The sequence below is a fragment of the Platichthys flesus genome, chromosome 10, assembly GCF_949316205.1.
Source record: "Platichthys flesus chromosome 10, fPlaFle2.1, whole genome shotgun sequence".
Taxonomy (NCBI): Eukaryota; Metazoa; Chordata; class Actinopteri; order Pleuronectiformes; family Pleuronectidae; genus Platichthys; species Platichthys flesus.
The window spans coordinates 14,653,245-14,674,868 of NC_084954.1; the positions used below are offsets into that span (position 1 = coordinate 14,653,245).

General features: G+C 43.1%; 3 protein-coding genes across 4 annotated transcripts in view; all 3 read left to right on the forward strand.

Annotated features, from left to right (window-relative positions):
- The first annotated feature begins 933 nt into the window (after nt 1–933).
- LOC133962126 (ras-related protein Rab-15-like) lies at nt 934–6,301 on the forward strand. Its single transcript, XM_062397583.1, has 7 exons — nt 934–1,109; nt 3,887–3,947; nt 4,392–4,452; nt 4,540–4,617; nt 4,785–4,874; nt 5,199–5,264; nt 5,383–6,301. The coding sequence occupies exons 1-7, from the start codon at nt 986–988 to the stop codon at nt 5,536–5,538; spliced, it is 636 nt and encodes a 211-aa protein (XP_062253567.1). The 5' UTR covers nt 934–985; the 3' UTR covers nt 5,539–6,301.
- Nucleotides 6,302–6,807: 506 nt separating this feature from the next.
- Nucleotides 6,808–8,318, forward strand: gpx2 (glutathione peroxidase 2). Its single transcript, XM_062397396.1, has 2 exons — nt 6,808–7,157; nt 7,963–8,318. Exons 1-2 carry the CDS (start codon nt 6,828–6,830, stop codon nt 8,314–8,316), a joined length of 684 nt encoding a protein of 227 aa, XP_062253380.1. The 5' UTR covers nt 6,808–6,827; the 3' UTR covers nt 8,317–8,318.
- A 2,333-nt stretch (nt 8,319–10,651) lies between these two features.
- LOC133961860 (signal-induced proliferation-associated 1-like protein 1) overlaps nt 10,652–21,624 on the forward strand; it is a 34,507-nt gene continuing 23,534 nt past the window's right edge. The window contains exon 1 of one of the 2 annotated variants that reach the window (XM_062397226.1): nt 10,652–10,811. The gene's annotated coding sequence lies outside the window, so the exon portion shown is untranslated. Of the gene's footprint in view, nt 10,812–10,883; nt 10,954–21,624 lie in introns of those variants that run through there. The other variant, XM_062397227.1, reaches the window with a different exon arrangement.

Sequence of the window (21,624 nt, forward strand, 5' to 3'; positions counted from 1 at the left end):
GTATCATCAATCCCTCTTCGAATGACAAAGAAAAACAAATTGTTATACATTGAAATTATTATTCAAATGTATTTCATTATCTGGTAAAGACAAGGTTTGTTGGTGCTAGGTGTAACTGCTCCCAGGTGGATGGGGTTCTATGTGTGTATATGGATTTTCTGTCTTTTTATTTCCTGCCACAGCCCTGTCAGTGCTGTTTGTTTAAATGATGAGTTCTGGCTCTGCCTGTATACAGTGTACCAGTGAATACATAGACTCAGCTCACAGTGATGAGTCCTGACTGACACGCCCACTGCAAGAGGCATTCTTCTCAAGGATGCATGGCAGGTGCTGCCTTCAAGAAACGTAGGAAAGAGTAAACGTATGAGCTGGATAAACTTTTAATATGACGGAATAATGCAGTTGACGACGTGGAAATATTGTTATTTTACAAAGTATAAAAGCCACAATAAAAATAGGACATTGTTTGGGCTATATATAAGGCTGCTGTCTATTCCTAGATATAAATGCTTTTATTTGATTTCAACTGTGCATTTATGTGATACACAATGCAGAAGCCGTTGTCCTTGAAGACATTTGTGTAAACAAATGAATCCCTCTATTTATAGTGATACACCAAAATTGTCATGCCCCATATTATTGTTATTTTTCTTTCAGAAAACACAACAGGATGAAGAAAAGGACTGTTGTTTTAGTGAATTTCTTCACCGGTTCAACTGTTTTAGAATTATTAGGTTTTTACAAGTAGGTTTACACACATACACTGAGCATAATGACAATAAAGAACTTTACATTTGAATCTTTGAGTTTAATTGTATCCACTGTACTGTACAAACTCAGCGTGTGACCTCTGAGCATAGAGATTTCCGAGGTGTCCCTGAAGGCAGCACAGGTCTGCACACACTGAATGGGAGTCATCAGTGTGTAGTTTGAGGCTGAGGTAGAAGTCATGTCCGCAGCGTTGTGTGTGCTGTAGTGTGTGGTCATGGCCAAACAGTACGACGTGTTGTTCCGGCTGCTCATGCTCGGAGACTCGGGGGTTGGGAAGACGTGCATGTTGCGCAGGTTCACCGACAGTGAGTTTGACCCGTCACACATCTCCACCATCGGTAAGAAAGAAGCTCTCCAACAGGTTCTGTGGTCTGAAGTCATCATGTGTGTCTGAGTGTGTCAGGTTGAACCGGATCAACTTTGATGCTGACATTTTACATAAGGAATGTTATTGTCAGTTATCATCTTTCACTTGTAACGGCCTATTGGATTTTCAGAGAAATTACTTGTAATTCCCCCCTTTTGTCTGCAGCAGACCTACTTAGCCTGTAGGATTAGTGTAAACAGCCTCAGCTCATAACTGCAACTGAGTGAAAAACACGTCAGCACCAGCTCTGAGAAATCTGCACTTGTTCTGGTCCATCCTAGAACAACTACACAACATATAGTACAACTATGTTATTTTTGCACATTAACTTTGTACAGTGAGCAGTAAGTATTGCACGTGTTTATATTTTTATAACTTTCACTTATACTTACAGTACAGTTTATCTTTACGATGCTCAGGGTGCACCAAGAAACCAAAGGGTCATTCCGTGTCTTGCAAAGAAAATGCAAAGAAATTGCAAAAAAAACAACAACTCCTGGATTTGCTTCCCTGATCTGGATCCACACCAATCCGTCCAGTAGAATTTGCAAAGTCCTTCGAACAATCAGACAGAAAAAATACAAACAAACGCAGATGAAAACATGACCTCTGCATGCTGATTTGTTTACATGTGAAATCTATAAAACTGGAAATTCATATGTATCTAATCCCAATCAAGGGAGATGTGGTCAGTCCCAAAAAGCTTCCCCAAAAAGGTCAAACAGAAAAGTTTGACATGCAATGACGCCGATGCACATTCCTTGTATTTGAAAAACTACATGGATGGGTGGATCCAGGGATTGTGTTTGTCTCTTTTTCTTTTACATTGCGAGATAGGGCGTTTTTCAACATTTTCAATTGATGAAAGAAAATCCGGCATGTTTTGGGAACTCATATTTATGACTGTATGCAATTTGGTGCAGCTTGATTGAATTTAAGGGGACTGCTGAGTGCTATTCTAGTTTATCCTGTATTTGCATTCACAGACTGTAACTTGCGGACTGCTGATGAGCTCATTAGTGTTTCATATCACAGCGGCCTGTTTCCTGGCTGGGCCACAGCTAATAACTTGGATGACAGGGGTGGGGAAAACAGTCAGCACATGCTTCCCTGGCAGGATGTGCCACACAGCTCACAGTACTGTGTTGTGACTTTAATATAGAAAGTGCTGTCGTGTGGAGTGGAGTCTACTTCTGGGTAAAAGGTCCGTCAGCTTGCAGGCTGGAAAAGCTTTGCATGGGATTAAACCCAGTTGTTTGAGAAAGTGCACGGTCCGTACAATCTGCTCGCTTTCAGATCCCAGATATTGTGATTATTGGTAAACCTCAGTCGACCCTCCAGTTCTCCCACTTATAAGCACTGTGTTTGTGCAGGAAGCTACAGACGTGCAGGTTGAACAGCCGGGTCTGTTGACTGAATGGCTTTGCATACATTATGTGGCATGTAGCTACAAGGTGTCTTAAAAAAGGTTTGTGCCTTTAAAGAATATCTGCGACTGAGCTGTGCTTAGAGCTGAGACCACCATTTAAAATACTGCTTTGGTTTAAAAGGAAAATACTAAGTATTGATATCCACACATGATGTTATCTGTTGACAAATCAATGAGCATAAAGTAGTATGTACAGTTTTAGTTGGGGGGGAAACTAAGCGGATAGTGAAAATTGGTAAACATAAATATATATTATAAATACAAGGAAATAGGTTATAACAAATATATACAGGGTAACAATATTGCATATATATGAAACTGAAATTGCACAGATACAAAATTATTATTGAAAATTTAAATGATTTGAAAACCTGAGTGAGATATCAATAAGGCAAGACGGAGCATTTTTATTTATAAAGCACATTCCATACACAGAGGCATAATTTAAAGAAAATAACTTGAAATCTGAAAGCACAATTTAGAACTATTTTCAAACAAAATAGAGATAAAAAAATAGTGGACTAAAAGTAGTACAAAGATACCAAAAGAGGTAAAAAAAATAAAGGATGAATAAGTATGAACATTTAGAAGTAAGTTGAAAGAGATACCTAATACGAATACACAAATGAAAGAAAAATAGAATAAAATGCACTCATAACATGGCTTACTTAAAGGCACTTGAGAATAAAAATATGTATCAACCTGGTTTTTATAAACTGCTATGAATGTATTGTCAGGCAGCTGGATCTGTGCCTAAAGTGACTAAAAGCTGCTTCTCCATGTTTAGACCTTGCTCCGAGAACCAGTAGGAGACCACTTCCCTTTGATTAAAGGGTTCTCATGCATTTAAATGGGACTAACATGTCGCTTAGGTATTTTCTAAGGTGCTATGTGGTCCACTGAGAGCAGAACTATAGTTGTACAACAGGCGCAGGAAGGAAGGAATCTAAACATTGAAAGTTGCGCATACTACACATTTCTGATTATCAAATATATCGTATACTTGAAGAGTAGAGATACTTTAGGTTGCTTCTGCTGTATATGAACCAAAAAAAGTGACTCACAGTTACACACAGTCATTCCTGAGCTCCCTCGTCCTGTAACCTGGCAACAGCAGGAGACCCCCCCCCCCCCCCCCCCATGTTGAAATGCAGGGATTTGAAAGTTGACATTAAGTCATTACAAAGAAAGAGGGTATCTGAGCAACGCTCATTAACTGCTCCCAAACGCACATCAACCCAGGTAAAACAGTACGAGTCCGGATTTTTCAGTAACTGTTGACAGTGGTGGAAGTTAAGCTCTTGTTTTTCTGTTTGCAGGCGTCGATTTTAAGATGAAAACACTAGAAATAGATGGACTGAAGGTGCGAGTACAGATATGGTGAGTTACATGACTTTTACATTACGTATACAAAATGCACATTATGTGGTCTTTTATTTTATGGGTGTTATATGCTTCATCCAAGAGCGAGGTTGATTTCACATTCAGATTTGACATTGCTCTCTACTCTTCACGCTTGCACTCTGATATTTTGCTTCCTGGACAAATTTTCGAGCTTCATCTATTCACGCTGCTTATGTGCAAACGTGAAATGTCGGCTCTCTGACTTCTTCTTTGCACTCAGATTTTTGTTTGATTGCGAGTTCACAGTGTTAGCCCAAGCAGCTGCTATTTGAGTGCAAGCGCAGGGTTTAGAGTGAAAGCATTACAAAATTGGAACGTGAAATACATTTTTCCTGCTCTAAAACTGAAAGACCGTGGTCTTGAAGGAAGAGAGGAGAAAAACCTTCCATATTTGTTCATGTGTGCTTGTCTGGTGCGCAGGGACACGGCCGGTCAGGAGCGTTATCAGACCATTACCAAACAGTACTACAGAAGAGCACAGGTGATCCCTACATCCATGTACAGTAAACAGTCACTGGAGTCAGGTGACCTTCGTTCTTTAATCCTTCCTCTGTGGATTCTGGTGCAGGGTATCATCTATGTGTACGACATCACCAGCCAGGCAGCCTTTCAGCACATTGCCAAGTGGGCCAGCGATGTGGACGATGTAAGACAATAAACATTCTCATCTGGCTTCACCATGACCTGGTATTTGTATTACGGCTCACTGAAGTGTCCATGCTTTCTGCACAGCCACTGGATTAGTGTGAATGACAGGTTCCTTATCCCCATCCTCTGGCTTGTGTTGTCATTCTTGTTCTTGTGGTTTTGCAGTATGCACCCAACCAGGTGCAGAGGATCCTGGTAGGAAACAAGTGTGATGAGGAGCTAAGGAGGCAGGTGACAACGGAACAAGGAAGCAAGGTTTGATTGTTTGTTGTCTGGTTTGTATCTTTGTTTGTTTGTTGTAAGCAAGATTACACAAAATCTACTGGATGGATTATCATGAAACTTGGTGGAAGGATGAAGTTTGTTTGAGGATCTGGATCAGGATGAGGATCCAGGAGTTTTCTGTTTCACTTTCTTTAACATTGTGAGAAAGGGAATTTTTTCACGATTTTCCTTGATTTCTCAGAGAATAATGAGTGGATCTTGATTTTAAATGAGTTTAGGAGAAATATATTTATGAGTGTGTTAAAGCTGTGAGACATATTTGCATTTTTAACAATATCCAGCTGAATCTTGCAGCTTGCAGAAACCTACGAGATGGAATTCTTTGAAACCAGTGCTTCCAGCAGCAATAACATCAGAGAGGTAGGACATCTCCACAGAAGCATCAGACATATGTTCAAATATTGTTGGGAACTCACTGCGACTTCCTCTTGCATTTTGTCTGTTTATTCATTATTGTCCCTCCTCCCCCTTCCTCCAGTCCTTCACTCGTCTGACGGAGCTGGTGTTGCAGGCGCACAAGAGAGACACGGACCACTTGTTGTCCTCCCTGGACGATTATCTAGAGAAGGTCGCTCTGGAGGACGAGGGGAGTAAAGATACGGACGAAAACGTTCAGAGGAGTTGTGCCTGTTAGCAAAAACCACCAATGGTTGATCCCTTAAGACAGCTTTTCCCTATTGTGACTTGACTTGAATCCTTCACATCCTCCTTTGTGGATGCTGATGCGTCTTGGACAAGGGGGTGCGTGACTGGTTTCACTTTTTGTAAGGAGCTATATGCAGTTAGCAGCAGCTGCCAGCAGAGGGCCCAGTTTTGCGGCGCGATCACTGAAGAGTGCGGTAGCTGGGTCTCTCCAGCAAATCCATCAGTGCACATGCTCTCTTCTTTTTCCTTCATGAAATGTAACATTGGACGAACCATCCACTTCCTCTCTTCTCCATTACTTTTGTTGTCTTGTTGCTTTTTATTTGATTTGCCGTCTTCATATCAACAAACTGATCAATAACATGATTTCATATTGAAGAAATCCATCCATTAAGGGGATTCTAGATGCTGTATCAAGGCAGACAGAGGACAGGCTTGAATTATTTACACCTGAGACCACGCGGAGAGGGATCCCTTTACACACTGGACTTATTTCCTCAAGGGAGCCACCGCCGTGCCATGTTCAGTGACCTTTGTTGATGCGCCACATGTTCATGTTCCATCCTGAATGTGCTTGTTATATGAATGTGACTTGTGCTGCAGACTGCAAGTTGTGTACGGACACGTCATTGCTGCTGCTTAATTTAATGTTTTCGGGGTCTGCTGAGGGGTTCACAGCCATTGTAATTTTAATGTGTAATGTTAATGGGAAAAGTTGGGTAAATAAATTGAAATGTCATATTTAAATGTAATTTATGTGGGTAACTGTGCTTTGCTGAGTCACTTAGTTTGGACTGTGAGCAAAGTTAGGTCCAGAGAGCAGCGACCGTAGATTCATTCAATTTTCATCACTTGCTCTGAAAGACAGGTGATCATGGCTTACATTTTTGATGAAGGAGAAAACTGATACTTAAACTGATGTCTTAAAAAATACATAAAGCCAAATTACTATAACACAAACAGTTTTCCCTGCTCCATACTCAGATTTGAATACATATATATACGTTTAAATACATGCTTGTGATGATCATAAAAGTCTAAATGTAGTTATTAAAAACATTGTTTATGGAAAAAAATATGAATATTGACCCTGCTCTGAAGAGGATACCATTTCAGTGAATTTCTTCATTCTCTTCATTGATTCACTTCAGTGAATCAAGAAAATGCTTCAGGTATTTGTGTGTTTTTTTACAATCAGTTTGTCCAATTTATCAAAAATTGATGAGGAGTATTATGTGTCAGGTTTAGATCAGTTTCCTGCAGAGCTATTTGACACCCATGAAAGAGCAGCTTTCTATCCCGACCGAGTCAGGTGACCAAGCTGGCCGGACGCTGTCAAGCACCAAGAGCCCATCCAACCTCCAGTGTGGAAACACAGGAGCCAAGATGACTTTCATCGCCAAGACCTTCTACGACCTGAAGGCCACCAAGCTGGAGGGCGACTCGGTGGACTTCAACGTGTTCCGGGGACGGGTGGTGCTCATCGAGAACGTGGCCTCGCTCTGAGGCACCACCACCCGGGACTTCAGCGAGCTCAACCAACTTCAGAGCAAGTACCCCCATCGGCTGGTGGTCCTGGGTTTCCCCTGTAACCAGTTTGGATATCAGGTGAGTTGATACCCTCCAATATCTGGTCTTAATGCAGGTCAGAAATCTCATTAAACTGCCATATGCGCTTGCAATACAAACATTTTGTGATATAAAATACATTTTTCTAAATATAAAGCTATGTCTGGCTAATTTGCATGATCGTTTCCTGTCCGCCTTTGTGTGTATTTAGGCAGATTCATTCTAACTGACTCCAAACAGATATTCAAAGCCAATTCAAATCCATTATTTGAACAGGATCTTAAGCGTTGGATAATCTCCCCTTAACTCCTTATGCTGCTGTACTAAAAATCTGTATGTTTACTTAGTATTAGGAAATGTCTTATCTGTTGTTCTTGTGCACTTTATATGTTTCACCGTGGGAGAGTGGGAAACGTCCTATCGATACCTTGTATGTCTTGAACATGGGAAGAAATTGACAATAAAGCTACTTTATCTTTATCTTTTTATCTTATCTTATCCTGGCAAGCTGAGTTTCCCTCCTACAAAATGGGCATCCTCCCATGTTTGCTTTACACTGTGAGAATATTTCCTATAATATGGAATATGGTTGGTTGTGTGTTTAAGTTGGCAAATTGTAGCTAATGCTGATTCTTCAGCTCTGCTCTTGCCTTTAGATTGATGCATCTGTCTGACACCCTTATGGAGATTGGATTGGATTGCAACTGTATAATCACCTTAGTTTCTGTTAGCATTAAAAATTGGAAGCAAACTTTCACTCTTGAGCCTTTACACTGTTACTGTGCGGAATTGAAACAGCTGGGCCAGATGCTGTCGATGAAATAAAAACACTTGTGTTTCACAGGAGAACTGCTCCAACGGCGAGATCCTGAGCTCCCTGCAGCATGTGCGTCCAGGCGGCGGCTTTCAGGCCGGCTTCACCCTGTTCGAGAAGTGTAACGTCAACGGAACAAACACGCATCCCGTGTTTGCCTATCTGAAGGACAAGCTCCCCTACCCCGACGACGACCCCAACTCCTTCATGCAGGACCCCAAGTTTCTGGTTTGGAGTCCTGTCTGCAGGACGGACGTGTCTTGGAACTTTGAGAAATTCCTCATCGGGCCTGAAGGAGAGCCCTTCAAGAGATACAGCAAAATGTTCCCCACCATTGACATCGAGCCCGACATTCAGAGATTGTTAAGATTAACTAAGAACTAAGAATAGCCCCCACATCATAATGGCTTCTCATTTATCAAAGTCTATGCTGATGTGCTGTCCTCCACACGTTTAAGTCTTATTAAATGACGATAATATTCTGAAACACTGAAAGAATATTATCTGAGGCCTTGTAAGTGCTTAACAGTAGTGGATGGATATTTTCAGTATATTTTTTAAAAACACTTTTGAGCACGTTTTGTCGTGTAGAGAAGATGATGCTGTAGAGTTGCAGGTTTAGACAAGTGTTGGGATATAAACATGAATAACTGGAAGAACATTTTGTATTTCCTGCTGCACGTGTTTCTCTTTCTTGTCCTATGTTGGCCTGGCCAGCAGATGGTGCTACAGATATGATCAAACAAACATTGCATTAACATTCACACCACACACTCACACAAAATGTTTGCACTGGAATAAAACGTCAAAACTCTCACTGGTGCAGCATCCTTCTTTTAAACTAGATGCTAGGCGTTCATTGTGTGCGCCTCTGCTGCAGGTTGACAGAAATAGCTGTTGTCGTGTCTCTAACAGCTCTGTATGGACATAGTAATGAGGCTTGAGACACAGTAGGAAGGATGTGCATTTGTGATGCATGTTGTCACTGCACATTAAAATGCTCACTGAGACAACTCGCAGGCCGTTCCTCTGCATTATGCATCCTCCATTCAGCTGATTCATTCTTTATATGCCGAGATCTCCACTAATGCCCTGGATCTACATTTCTCTGTGAGATCTGATACTAGTTGCCTGAACAGCTGCAGGAAACCTTTGGTGCCACAGTGACAACTGAAGACCAGCCCTAATTCACAAATTCATGAATGTGTGGCCCTCGCTGCCGCGTAAAGAGCTATTTTCTAGTTTGAGTTTTTATTGCAAGATCTGCAGACTAGCAGTGACTCGTACTTGCTGATGATGTCAGAGCCACAGGCTGCACACGTTGCTCCAGGGCATTTGTGACAGTAGTGAAACTTAGTCACCCGACACAGTTTGGCTTTTCATTTGTGCTGACTGTATTAGTTGTAGCTCGACTCACTACCGTTGGTCATAGTGGTGACATGACTCATGAAGGCATTTCATTAATGCGGTAATCCTGCTGGTCAGTGTTTGAAAGCCAGGTAGTTAGTGTAGCCTACATAAGGAGCAGTTACTGGAGGAGAAATACATGGGCGCTCTCCATTCTGCTCTCCCACACAAATACACATGCAGAAATGTCACCACAGATCATTTATGTATGAGCTGAACCACTCCAATCAATTCTACAGAGTGGGGTATTGATAGACTACAAAAACCAGATGGAGTATAAGACAAACAATTGTCTCATTACTCTTGAACATGTGTACTTGTGACCAAAACTCTAACTTCAGCTCTAGATACTTATGATAATTATTTGTGTTTTGGTCCAGATACTGTGACAAAAAAGATATATGCAAACAATAATAATAAGGCAGCATAGATTCAGTCAGCATTTTATGGCATTGCAAGTGTTTATTTTACTGTGAAGACGTGAGAAAAAAAAATAAGACTTTAAATGTAAGCTTATCTTGGCTCTAGATGTTCTCTAATTTTTCCAACTTGAATTAAATATCTTGAGAAAACATTAGCTTCACATAAGTTGTCAGTTTTACATTGAACAGGTAAACAGGCCCTGAACGAGCCACTGTGTGTTTGTGTGTGTGTGTGTGTGTGTGTATGTTATGATACTTTCCGTTACTACTTTGAGAACTTTTTCCAGAATACATACTGACATTGTCAGGACCAGTAGACCTAATCGGGATAAAAGCCTGGTCGTAATGAGGCAAAACTTCATCAAATTCTCAGCTCCTGGGTTAGGTTAGAGTTAAGATATGAATTGTGGTTAGGTTAAGGTTATGGTTCGGAAAGGCAGTCCACAATGAATGAAAGTCTACGCAAAGTTCAAAAAGGATAGCTGCAGAAACCTGTGTGTATGTATTTTGTGTGTGTTGTACTTGTACTTCTACTTACATCTCACTTACAGTTAGTTCTACTTGGCAACATGTTCGTGTTGTCAGATAAAAGATGACACTTAAGCAAAACAAAGCAAACACACAATAAAGACTTCTAAAAAGGAACCTTGAACACAGTGAGACATCAACGTGTGAATAAGCTGAGCCCCAGAGACAAGAATACACAGAGATGTTACCACCGGAGCTTCCATGCTGCCCATAGCTCCCAGTGAGACCTCAGGTGAGCGCTGTTGCCACGGTAACGTTTGCTTTCCTTCCTCCATTTTTTTTGTCGTCCCCCCCCCCCCCCCCGACCACAGCTTCTCGCGAGACTGCGGGTAGTGGCGGAGGGGAGGCAGCCAGGATGATCTCATCCCTCCAGCAGCTGCATAGCGCAGCGAGGCCGACCCCGAACTTTCTATCAAACTTCCAAGTTGCCTTCCCCGGAGCAGGGGGACACACGCACCGGGCCGGCTGCGGTTCCAGCGGGAGCTCGTAAAAGTTTCCCCCACCTCAACCATCCCCGCGGAGGTAAGAGAGGAGGAGCCGTGCGCAGTGTGTCTTTCTGTGTGCGTTTGCGGGGGGGGGGGGACCTGGCTACGAGTTGAAACAGAAAGAGGAAAAAGAGCCCAGAGCCTGCTGGGTTGTTGTTGTGTGACATCCAGGAGAGAAGGTGAGTCCGGAGCGTGGCGGCGGTGCTACGTGCATGTGCGGGGTGTTGCTTGCCGTTCAAGGTGCCTACAGACACAGACACACAAACACACAGCATCTATCGGCGGTGTGGGGACAAAGCCCTTCTCTGTAATGTTTGGGAGCCAGTGCGCAGTCACTCAGTTTGTGTTAATTCAACTAATGAGGCTGAGACGCGTTTGGACCCGACTATCACTTGGGCTGCTGCGTCTGCTGCGTCGCATGTATGTGCAGTGTACATGTCAAGGGCATCGCTTTCCCAGGCGATTCACAGGTGGCACCGTGTGCCGCCCCCCCCGCCGCTGCATGTGGACGATCTCCTGGCGGAACTCGGTGTTTTTTCTCCGGCGTGGTGTTCCCCCCGCGTTGTTGCCGCACGAGCACTCGCTCCACACACCGGGCGAAGTCCATGTGCAACATCTGTGCGATTTGGTTTGGTTCACAGCCTGTCCACGTTCAACATCTGGACCGAACGCATGGATGATGTGTGAATTCTGTACATCAGGGTAGTCATGGACCCACAGTGATCAGGTGACACCCATTCAGAGACCTCTTTATGCTCATTCAGTTATGCCTAATGTTGCAGAATATACACAAAACCATCCTTATTGTCCAGCACAGGCAGGAGAGAGAATACAGAGCATCACAGTGGAGGCACCAGGAGAGAACAGGAAATATCTGGTAATGCAGGGACCTCAGGTTTGTTTTCGTAGCACCGGTGCCAACCCTGCAAAGTTCAGACACATGTAGACCTGTCTCCGGTATTTACCAAATATCAGCTGCAACAACTATGCAGGTAGGAAATTAAAAATCACTGGGCTCCCCTCTCACTGCATCACAAGTCTCCCGCTCCAGTAGCAACGCTTGGCATGAGTCAGGTGGAAAGAATAGGACGCTTTGGAGTTGAGCTTTGGGCAAGGATCAAGGATTTTTGGGATTCTTGGTGGGCTTAGCCGACCCACGGCGGGCATGACTGATCACACAGGTCCCACTGCCATTTTCAATAGTGAGTCTAATCTCAGCTTTGTGCCACTGCTTGTTTTCACACCGGATGACTTTTAGCTTTTTCTCTGATGGGATTTCTTCCAGGGAATTAATCTAATGCAAATGTCAGCAGCTCTTTTTTCTGTCACGACTGGGGGTAATAGACTCGCTCCTTTTTAAAAAAAGAATCTGGCCTACAATTCAACTATTCACGTTTCAGACAAGACAGACAAGTGTGGGCCTGAAAACAGCTCATTCAGACAGTGCAGTTTGCAGCCATATGACAATAAGCGGATCAAAAAGTAGAAACTTCGACTATGGGCAGAAAAAGGTCTCTGGTTCGTCTCTGGTTCGACTCCACGGAGAGACAACAAAAGACGAACCTGGATTGATCTGTCCAAAAATCCAAGAGAATTCTCCCTACCCTGTCTAGTGCCCCTGAGCAAGGCACCTTACTCCCCCAACATCTGCTCCCCGGGCGCTGTACATGGCTGCTCACTGCTCTGTGTGTCCTGCACCAGATGGGTTAAATGCAGAGGATAAATTTACCTACCATTGCATGAGTGTGTTGTGCATGTCTGTGCATGTGTTTGGTATAAATAAACGAATCTTAAAAAGATCAGTCGAAAGACTTTTGCTTTTTATCAAAATGCAACTACAGGAAAACTCTAACACTACACACAGGTCTGTGTCTCTTTTGGGAAAAGCCTCTGCTTCTCACATTTCTCACCGGCGTAAATAGTCCTCCCCCTGTTGTGTTGCTGAAGGACAGTGTTTCTATTTTCACTGTTTGCATCATACTTCTCACGTAACAATAACAATTGCTAGTGTGCTTCGTTTGTGGTAGTGTCTCTACCAACTTACCCATGCATTCACACAGGGATGCTTCCTGTTGCTAAGTTGGGCTTAAGTTTCTTTTGTCTCTTGTGCATTGGCTCGGAGGGAATAGCTCGAGCAAAGATAAAAGACAACAACAAGCGGAGCATTGTACTGCTTTATAATTTGCCCCTCTGGAATGTGTGGGCTGCAATTATGCTAAGTTGCCATCAGGAAATGCTTAAATTAACTGTTTACAGTATAACATTAATAATGGGATTATTGTTATGATTGATGCTGAAGTTCAAAGTGGAACAGTCTCTAATGATTTAATGATAAGATTGAAAAAGATGTATCGAATGAAGTGGTGTTCCGATACCGAATTCCAATCCATTACCATCGCATGGAAACAAGTAAAAACCCAACTTTTATAATGTATTTCAACAGCTCCATGCTACTAACTCTGTATGCAGGTGATGATTGATGTCATTGTTGTACGGCCTGATTCAGGTTGAACCCTTTGAAAAATAAAATACATACAGATAATTAATAATATAGAACTTCTTTTATAATCTAGTTTGACTATCTTGACTGAGAATGACTGATTACTGACTGTTATAGCTCGAAGTCTTGCATGAGGTACACATTGCTGTTTTATTTGTGGGACAGAGTGAAATAGTTCCATATTACAGACTTTTTAGCTAGGTTCTCTGGCTCTGACTCTCGGTAACGTTACCCCACTAGAAATCACTTTTTCTTCGCTGCTTTAAAAAACGCACTTGCAAGTGGCAGCTCAACACAACAGCTGTTTTGGAGCAATGACAAAGTTATTTTTCAGGGAAACAAAATTGCAGTTTTCGCTGGGTGAAACTAGTATGCTTAAAAGACGTGGTAGAAGATTGGTTCGATTCAGCAGCAATGGCAGATTTTGATACTGGAACATCGGGAATAGAATGTATTCCCCTTCCCTAACAGAAGTTATTTCTCAAAATTCTTGACCTCACCCTTTGGGAATGTGCAGCGCCACCTGACTGACGATCTGCTCTGACGTGGGGCCCCCCGTCACCTCCCTGTGTCTGTTACTGACAACAGACCAGAAGACAAACTACACAGACCTTGAGATACAGACTCTGCATCATCTGGTGCACTGACACGGTCAATGTCAGCTACAAGGCTGATTTCGTCAGGCCTGTTTTTTCAATTACCAAAATGAGTCATGTACTCCTGAGTTTTGACACAACCTCCAGTAACAGCATGATATATATCACTTAAAAAAAAAGAAAAGGAAGCTCAGACAGCTTTAGCATGTGTGATGTGTCTGGCCAGGATTTGTCACCCAATAGTCAGAAGTCAAATGACTTGATGACTATGTGGCCCCTGGTGGGATTTTTCTCAGTGTGAGCATCTTTTTGCTTGTGGCTGGGGGGGGGGCTGGACGAGTTTGACTGTAATGAGGTACGACTGTGGTTCTGCGCTTCCTGCTTGCTAAAATGTTGGAATGCTCTGTCTTTGTCTGGATTGGACGGTCCGCGTTGTTTCAACAAATGGGGGGGGCAGAGGGCTCAGGGGCTACAATGGCGATGATGTAATCTCTTTTCAGCACACTGTCACCGAGCAAATGCGAATAGACAAAGGGCAAATCCGCCCCCCCTCCTCACCTCACCTGCCACAAAGTTTGGGCGAATTTTGACACTGACTGGGCTGACACCATGAGAACAGGTGCACGAGTGTCACCGCCTGCTCCGACCTGTGCTGAGCGCCGGGTCTCAGTTTGGTGGTTTGTTTGCTTAAATGTCCGTGGACTTAAGCAACCTCTGTGTCACCCTGCTTCCAATTCCTAACCCCGAAACCAAAACCCACAGCTATGCAGAGATCAGAGTCTGCGTAATTCCCCTTTTCTGCTCCCATCAAACCTCATGCACACTGAAAATAGTACGACATGGTACAGAGATTGGAAGAATGAGAAAGGGAAAAAATAGTCTGACAAACAACCATTCCCCCCCCCCCCCAAAAAAAAGTGGAAGTTAAAAGTAGGAGAAACTTTCCGTAATGAAACCTGGAACTCTGATGATGATGTGTTACTGCAGGCCATCTCTGCTGCCACACTGTGATGACGTGCCCGGTGTTGTCTGGACATGTCTGCCGGTTGCAACACTGTCTCTTGTCTTTGGCTCGGCACACTCTCTCTGGAAAGGATTTACAGAGCTCTGCTCAGAGAAGAATCAAAACATCAAGCGGGGTTGCAGGCCCGTGCCCCATGCAGAGGCAATGTGGGCAGCGGTGGAAAAATAATTCCGCACACCAAAAACCAACAGAGGTTTTGCTGTTGGCCCTCCTGTGGACGGAAATCTGAGTAGCAGGAATGCGTGAGGGCTTGGTCATGGCTGATCTCGAAACACATCTCAGTGCGTAGACAGGTCTGTTCAGCTTGTCCTCATTCCTGTTCATGCATATAACTGTTATTGTTACTTTCAAGAGCTGCTTTTGCCACGTGACATGTACTAAAGCAGGAATACCTGGCACCACAACACACTGCATACAGTTTTCCTCTCAAAAAACTCCCAAAACAAGACTTTAGGAACAATATCTGAGCAACACCTGCTTAAACAGTGAAAGCATTGTTGCTGGAGTTTGTGTTGTGCTTTTAAAAAAAGAAAAAAAAACTCCAACCTTGTGCTGCTCTGAAATTCCACATCCTTTGCTTTGGAACCAGGGAATCGGAATCCATTTCCACCCTGTGAGTTCCTGCTTTGCTCTTAACGGTGAGTGGGAAGAAAGAGAGCACTGTGAGCTGAAGGCCTCTGCTTGATTCCAATGACTTTTTTTTACACAAACCGAAGCTTCAGGTGGACTGAGTGAAGTGTGCCTGTTCCCTTTTCATGTAGCATGTCCACGTCCATCAGTATTATTACCTAAGCCTGTTAATGTAGCATAGAAACAACATTATTCTTAATGTTTAGGGTCAACCAGTTTATTAACAGTACAGTGTCTGATGAATTAGGCCATAGTCTCTTTTTTCAATGTTGCTCCAGGTGCAAAGGGCAGATAGGGCTGGCCATTAACAAAGAAGACTGCCTTCCCAGCCTTTCCTCTCTCACTGCCTGTTTCCTGTGTATTTCATTGATGTATTCCTGGATACCCTGCCTACACTTTTTTCTGCTACAGATGAAACTGAAAGCTGTTATAAATATGCATTTAGGCATTTTTTCCTGTATAATACATGAGACACAAATTTCTGACCATATTCTAAGTGCCTCTTTTAATGGTAAATTGATGTAAATGAGGGGAGGGTGTTGTAATGTCTCTGCACCGTGTCTCTACAGAACTAATGACTAGTTCAGCATGGGTATCATTGCCATTAATGCCATGGAAAAATGCACTGCAAGTTTGTGTTGCCTTGAAAATAGATTAAGACATGGACAGAATTGTATTTCAAACATTGTGGTATGGTGTAATACCCTGAAATTTTACCTTTTACCTAAAGAAAACAGAAAATTCTATCCCAGGAGAATAAATCAAGTGTTATACTGCCACACACAAGTTTAGAAAACACTGGACGATGCGGAGTGGCTCTACTTTCCTACTCTGTGAGTTTTGGGAATGCAATGTACTAATTATTGCCAGCCGGGGGAAATTTCGGGGAGTAGAGGAAGAGGGGGTTGTTAATTGCATTTTGCTCCATTCTGCATCCAAAACTAAAAGAGAGGAATTGCTGAGACAATTGTCTGATTAATTAAGCACATGTTAATTTGCTTGCACTTCACTGTTGTGTATTTTAACTTTCGTTTTGGTTTTTAATGGAAAGCAAAGTATTGAAAGTGCACTCCGGGCTGCTGTTCAAAATGAGATGTGGTTGCATGGAGCTGGCTCGTGGTGCATGATAAACCACAGTTGCAGGAGCGACCAAAGCATGCCAGTGGCAGTGCTGTGCAATGCAGGCCATCAGTTGCAGCAGCAGCACACTGTGCAGGTTTGCACTGTGACTTCCTGGCACAGATTGGGATTTTTGCAGGGCACCACTGTTATGCAACACTAACTGACTTATCACAGTCCAAATGACTCTGTATAGATTGATTAACTCTGTGGCCTGACTGTTTATAATTGGACTTGAAGTGCACTGGGCTGTGCCCTGGACGTGTGCCAAAATCAATGAATGGAAATGGTTTCCGTGTTTAAATATGCTACACCGTTGTTGTAGATTTTTTTGCACTCGAATCAAACATTTCCACATGCACAACAGTGTATTGGGTAACAACTTTCCATTTCCAACAAATGCTGAAGCACACCTGAGATTTTCCACTGAGTCCTCAGTCTTGGAATTAGACTGCCCTCCAAGCTGTAGGGCACAGTCAGGCCTCTCGAGAGACGCGACAAAGAATCCCCCTGAGGTTTTCTCAGAGCATAATAAGCCCTTCGGTTATCGGAAGGGCCCCCCCCCCAAAAAAAAAACCACACACACACAAACACACACACAATTCTTCACTTCGATGGTCTTCTTGTCGGCTCATATTGAAGCTTCCCCCCTGTCCCCACTTCTTCAGCCCATCCTGCTCTCTTGTTAAAATGCTTACCTGGCAAGAACCTGTACTTATTTTTTATGCTCCCATTCTTGCAAACTTTAAACAGTTAATTACAGAATGAAGTGAATAGTACATCTTGCACACCAGACACACAGATAATGTCTAGTGGCTGCACAGCATCTATTTGGCCAATGTGAGCTATTAATCAAGAATTCACCTTGACTCCGGTCCACCCGTGTTTTCTTTATCACTGCTGCTCTCTCTCAAGGATCCTGTTGTGATCCTAGCAGCACTCCCATGCTACTCTGCGTCTGAGGGGAATCCTTGTACATTTATAATGCATCCCACTGTGGCTTTCCCCCGATTCTTCTGTGTAATAAGATTGGTTTATGTGCTCTATCCTGATTGCGGCAGAGGTGGATTCCTTACCCCCGAGCAGCTGTTGATTGATTGGAACTCTAAAGGATGTGTGGAGCATCTTGTGATAGATTAGGTTACATTCTCGGGGGGGGGGGCTTTTACATAGCCCGTGGTCAGTGCTACTGCTGCTGTGTAGCTCGTGTTTCCCATGTTTGCTCAGCAGGGTCCTGACCCCTTCCACAACTCGTCAAACCTTTTCTGTTCCTAAACATCACCTTGTCACAACTTGTCTAGAAAAATATGGAACAAACCTACTTGTCAGTTTTTAAGTATCCCATTCTTAAAATGCTGCAAAAAAATTAAGTTATTTCCCATAGTGGGTTTCAAGTCCCTTGACAGCTCTCTATTGTATTTCTGTGTCGTTGTCGTTTTTTTTTTCCCCTGTCAGACTGTTATCTGATCAGAGAATTCAGTTAATGTGTCTGTGTTTTAGCAACAGACAGATGTTGTTGTTACTACAAGGAGACAGAGGCTACGCTTTTCTCTCCCAACAGTTGATTGTTTCTAGGTTTTTAATTAATAAAAGCATATTATAGTTTGTTGTGGTAAAGGCGTCGTAATCAGGACTCCGTCTGCCTCGGTGCCCTGTGATGTGCTGTGTTTGCTCCCTGTGTAATCAGGCAGAGGATGTGAGAGGACAAGGCAGTGGATGACTTCCAAACATCGCAGGCATCTGTCGTTTTGACACGTCTGCTGTGAGAATCTGTCAGGCTGCTGTGTGCTGACCTTGCTGCTCATACACAGTAGTACACGCAGAGCTAATTGCTCTCACCCTGAACCTGTCTTCGTACCACACTCACACACACACACGCTCATGAATACAAAACATATTTTATGTACATTTTGCAGTATGAATTATTATAATAAAGATGGACCTTTTAAGCAAGTATCGATGTACAAGCATCCGGAGACTCAAGACATTTGAAATAACAATAAAATTAAAATCACAATATCACTTGTAGATTATCATGCTCCTTCGACCTGGATAGACTAAAGTAGTTTGTTCCTATCAGGTGACCTATAATATTACTTCTGCCAGGGAAGTAAGGGTTGTTCGTTTGTTGGATGGTTTGTTTGTTTGATTGTCAGCAGGATTAAACTAAATCTGCACGATGTGTTTCCATATAGGCCAGGAAAGAACCCATTACATTTGGCACATATCCAGACAAAGGGACGGCTCCAAGGCAGTGTTTTTCCCCAATTTCTCAGGGAATAATTCATTTAAAAAAATCTGGCATATTTTCTACTACTTACTACTTTGGGGCTCTTTTTGCATTGTTTTGCCTTTATTTGGGAGGGACAGTAAAGATTGTGGGGGCAATGACCTGCATGTGTCCTGCTGCATGCTTGTTGTCTTTAAGCATAATGATTTCAGTTTTATTGATTTAAATATTATTGACTGTGGATTTTATTTCCACTGCTAGTAGCCAAGCCACAGGAGTAAATGGCTGTATTGGCTTGAGCCCAGCTTAGATTTACACTGGGCAAGTGAACAGTATTCTCCCTGATGGGCACACACATGCATGCATGCCGCTGTGGAAGGAAGCATGGATTCCCCCAGCCTGGAGCAGCCTGTGGTGCATGGTAGACCCATCATCTCATTTGCATTTTGATTCACCTGTGGTGACCCACTGTTTATCCCCCGTGTGAACATGTGACTACGATCCAGTGGTATATTTTAAACGAGTCTTTGCACATGTGAGTAGCACTGCGAGCTCATTCAGATTGGTTTTGCTCGTGAGTGCCTGTGATCTACGAATGAAGTAATAGCAGGCTTGGAAGTGTTTAGCGCCCCCCTGGCTGAAGCCTGAAACATGCTTCTGCGACTGCGTCTGCGTCTTTTCACGCCGCTGTGGCGCAAGACTCGTTTTCATTCATGCTTCCCCAACCGTTGCGCGTCTTACAAAGCAATTCCGCGCCAGAACACTAGGCGGAGTAATGCTTTTTGTCGAGACGACCTTAGAGACGCCTTCTTTCTTCTTCGTCGATTGTTTATTTACATAGCCACTGCGGCTCCTCGTAGCCTTTTTCTGGCGGACAAATCCGCCAGTCAGTGACAGGTTATACAAGTGATCATACTATCGGATATCTTCTGCCAAGTGCTCTTCTATTTGGTCCATATTCGTTCTTCTAAATCTTCCGTGATTTCTGCCGGTATTATGGGGCATGAAACCGGAAATGCAGCTCCAGAAGGGATGTAGAGCAGACCAATCACAGCCTTGCGGGCTGAGTGAGCTTGCGGAGCTTTGCCGTAAATTTTAGAAAAGGGGGTCGACACCCGTCAGCACGTAAGGAGGGAAACATAAGCACGTAAGGGACCCGGAAGGGCTCTTGCGCTTACGGGCCCGTGAAAACGCAGAAGCATGTTTCAGGCTTGAGCCCCATCTCTGTCTTCTGGCACGTGGTGAGGCTGAATTAAAGACGACGAAAACAAACTATTCACTCAGCCCTCCTCCCCGCATCACCACTGTTAATTATGCTCTCTTGCATCCCTTCTATTTTAAATCCTCAACTGAAGGCAACTGCATCATCTCAGCACACAAACACTTCAGTAAATGCGTGTGCCAGCCCCATGCTGAGCTGGAAGAATTTGTTTTGTATCAGGTAGGTTCACTGCTTTTCAGATATTAAAGGGGGGATATTTACCTTTTGTTGGGAAAACAGAGGAAATGGAGTGTCCATACAAACACATCTTTGCCCCAGTCCACACAGTCCTGTTAAACAAGGCACACTGCTGGGTAAAACTCGCATTTCACTGGATGCACGGGTCAAGTTTGTACCGGGTCAAACAGTACCTGATATACTTTCCAAAAGTAAGGGGTTCAAGTTTTCTCTCTAACTAAATGTCAGAGGAAGAGAATCCCATATAAAAAGTAGGTATTTTTCACCATCCCATAGTGTGCCCGTGTGAAGATGGTTGTCATTTTGTTTTGTGAGTGGAGCAGGATTAAATGTGTCAGTTTTAAGTTGTGCCATCTGATCCCAAATTATGTTTGTCATTTCGGTGAACCTTAGCACTTTGACTTTCCTCATGTGTTAACACCCTGCATGTCCAAAGACAATGATTATTCTGCATTCAATAACAATGTGGCAAAACCTAAAATGAACCCACCTCAGATTACTTTATAACCAGAGACCGACATAAATAAATATATCTAATATACATTTTTCTCAGCGCCAGTTGTACATTTTTAACTCATGATTTTGTTTTTATGAAATAACTAATTAATAAGTGTGTGATCTTAGCTTAGCATACTAGCAGTCGCCTGGATTGTGCCACGGTTTGCTGCAATAATCTTTATGGTGCTTCCTTTGTCTAGTGCCACTTACACAAACAAACCATATCGGTCGATGACCGGGGATCCTGCTTATAGTCAACCTTTGTTTCTCCCATTTACTGCTGTGACAGTTATCCTTGATTACTGAAGATCACACAAGATCCGTATCTGTGGGGACTGTGGGGGCAGCTAAGTTTATACTAGAGATGAGATATGGCTCTCAAGGATTTATATCTTTGTTACCTTATGAAAAGAATAGACTTTGTGGATACAATACACAGCCATTATCTATTGTTGGGTAACAAGATTGTGATCCCTTAATGGCTTCCCACCTGTAAAAGCTGGCACCTGATTTTGCTGGAGGCACAACTGCAGCAGTCTACGCAGTGGCGGTGACTGAATGTTTATTTTTGAAAATTCAACTCAAATGTGCCTGTTTGGTTATACCCAGAAGAGATGTCGCAGAGACAATCCTGCATTTTGTTGTTGGCAGCTCGGGTTTGGACTTTAAAAGGAGACCTCAATTTACATCTCAAAGGTGATTTCCTAGAAAAATTATTCTTAGTTTCACACAGGTACTCCAGAAAGAACATCTCTACAAGCTGCCGGGGGACTGAAGGGCTATCTCTGATATCT

Bases quoted from the DNA above. Each gene is read 5' to 3' on its own strand.
- LOC133962126 (XM_062397583.1), top strand. From the start codon at position 986: ATGGCCAAACAGTACGACGTGTTGTTCCGGCTGCTCATGCTCGGAGAC. The intron at 3,948-4,391 runs GTGAGTTACATG...TCTGGTGCGCAG, and splicing joins AAGGTGCGAGTACAGATATG to GGACACGGCCGGTCAGGAGC. The intron at 5,265-5,382 runs GTAGGACATCTC...CCCTTCCTCCAG, and splicing joins GCAGCAATAACATCAGAGAG to TCCTTCACTCGTCTGACGGA.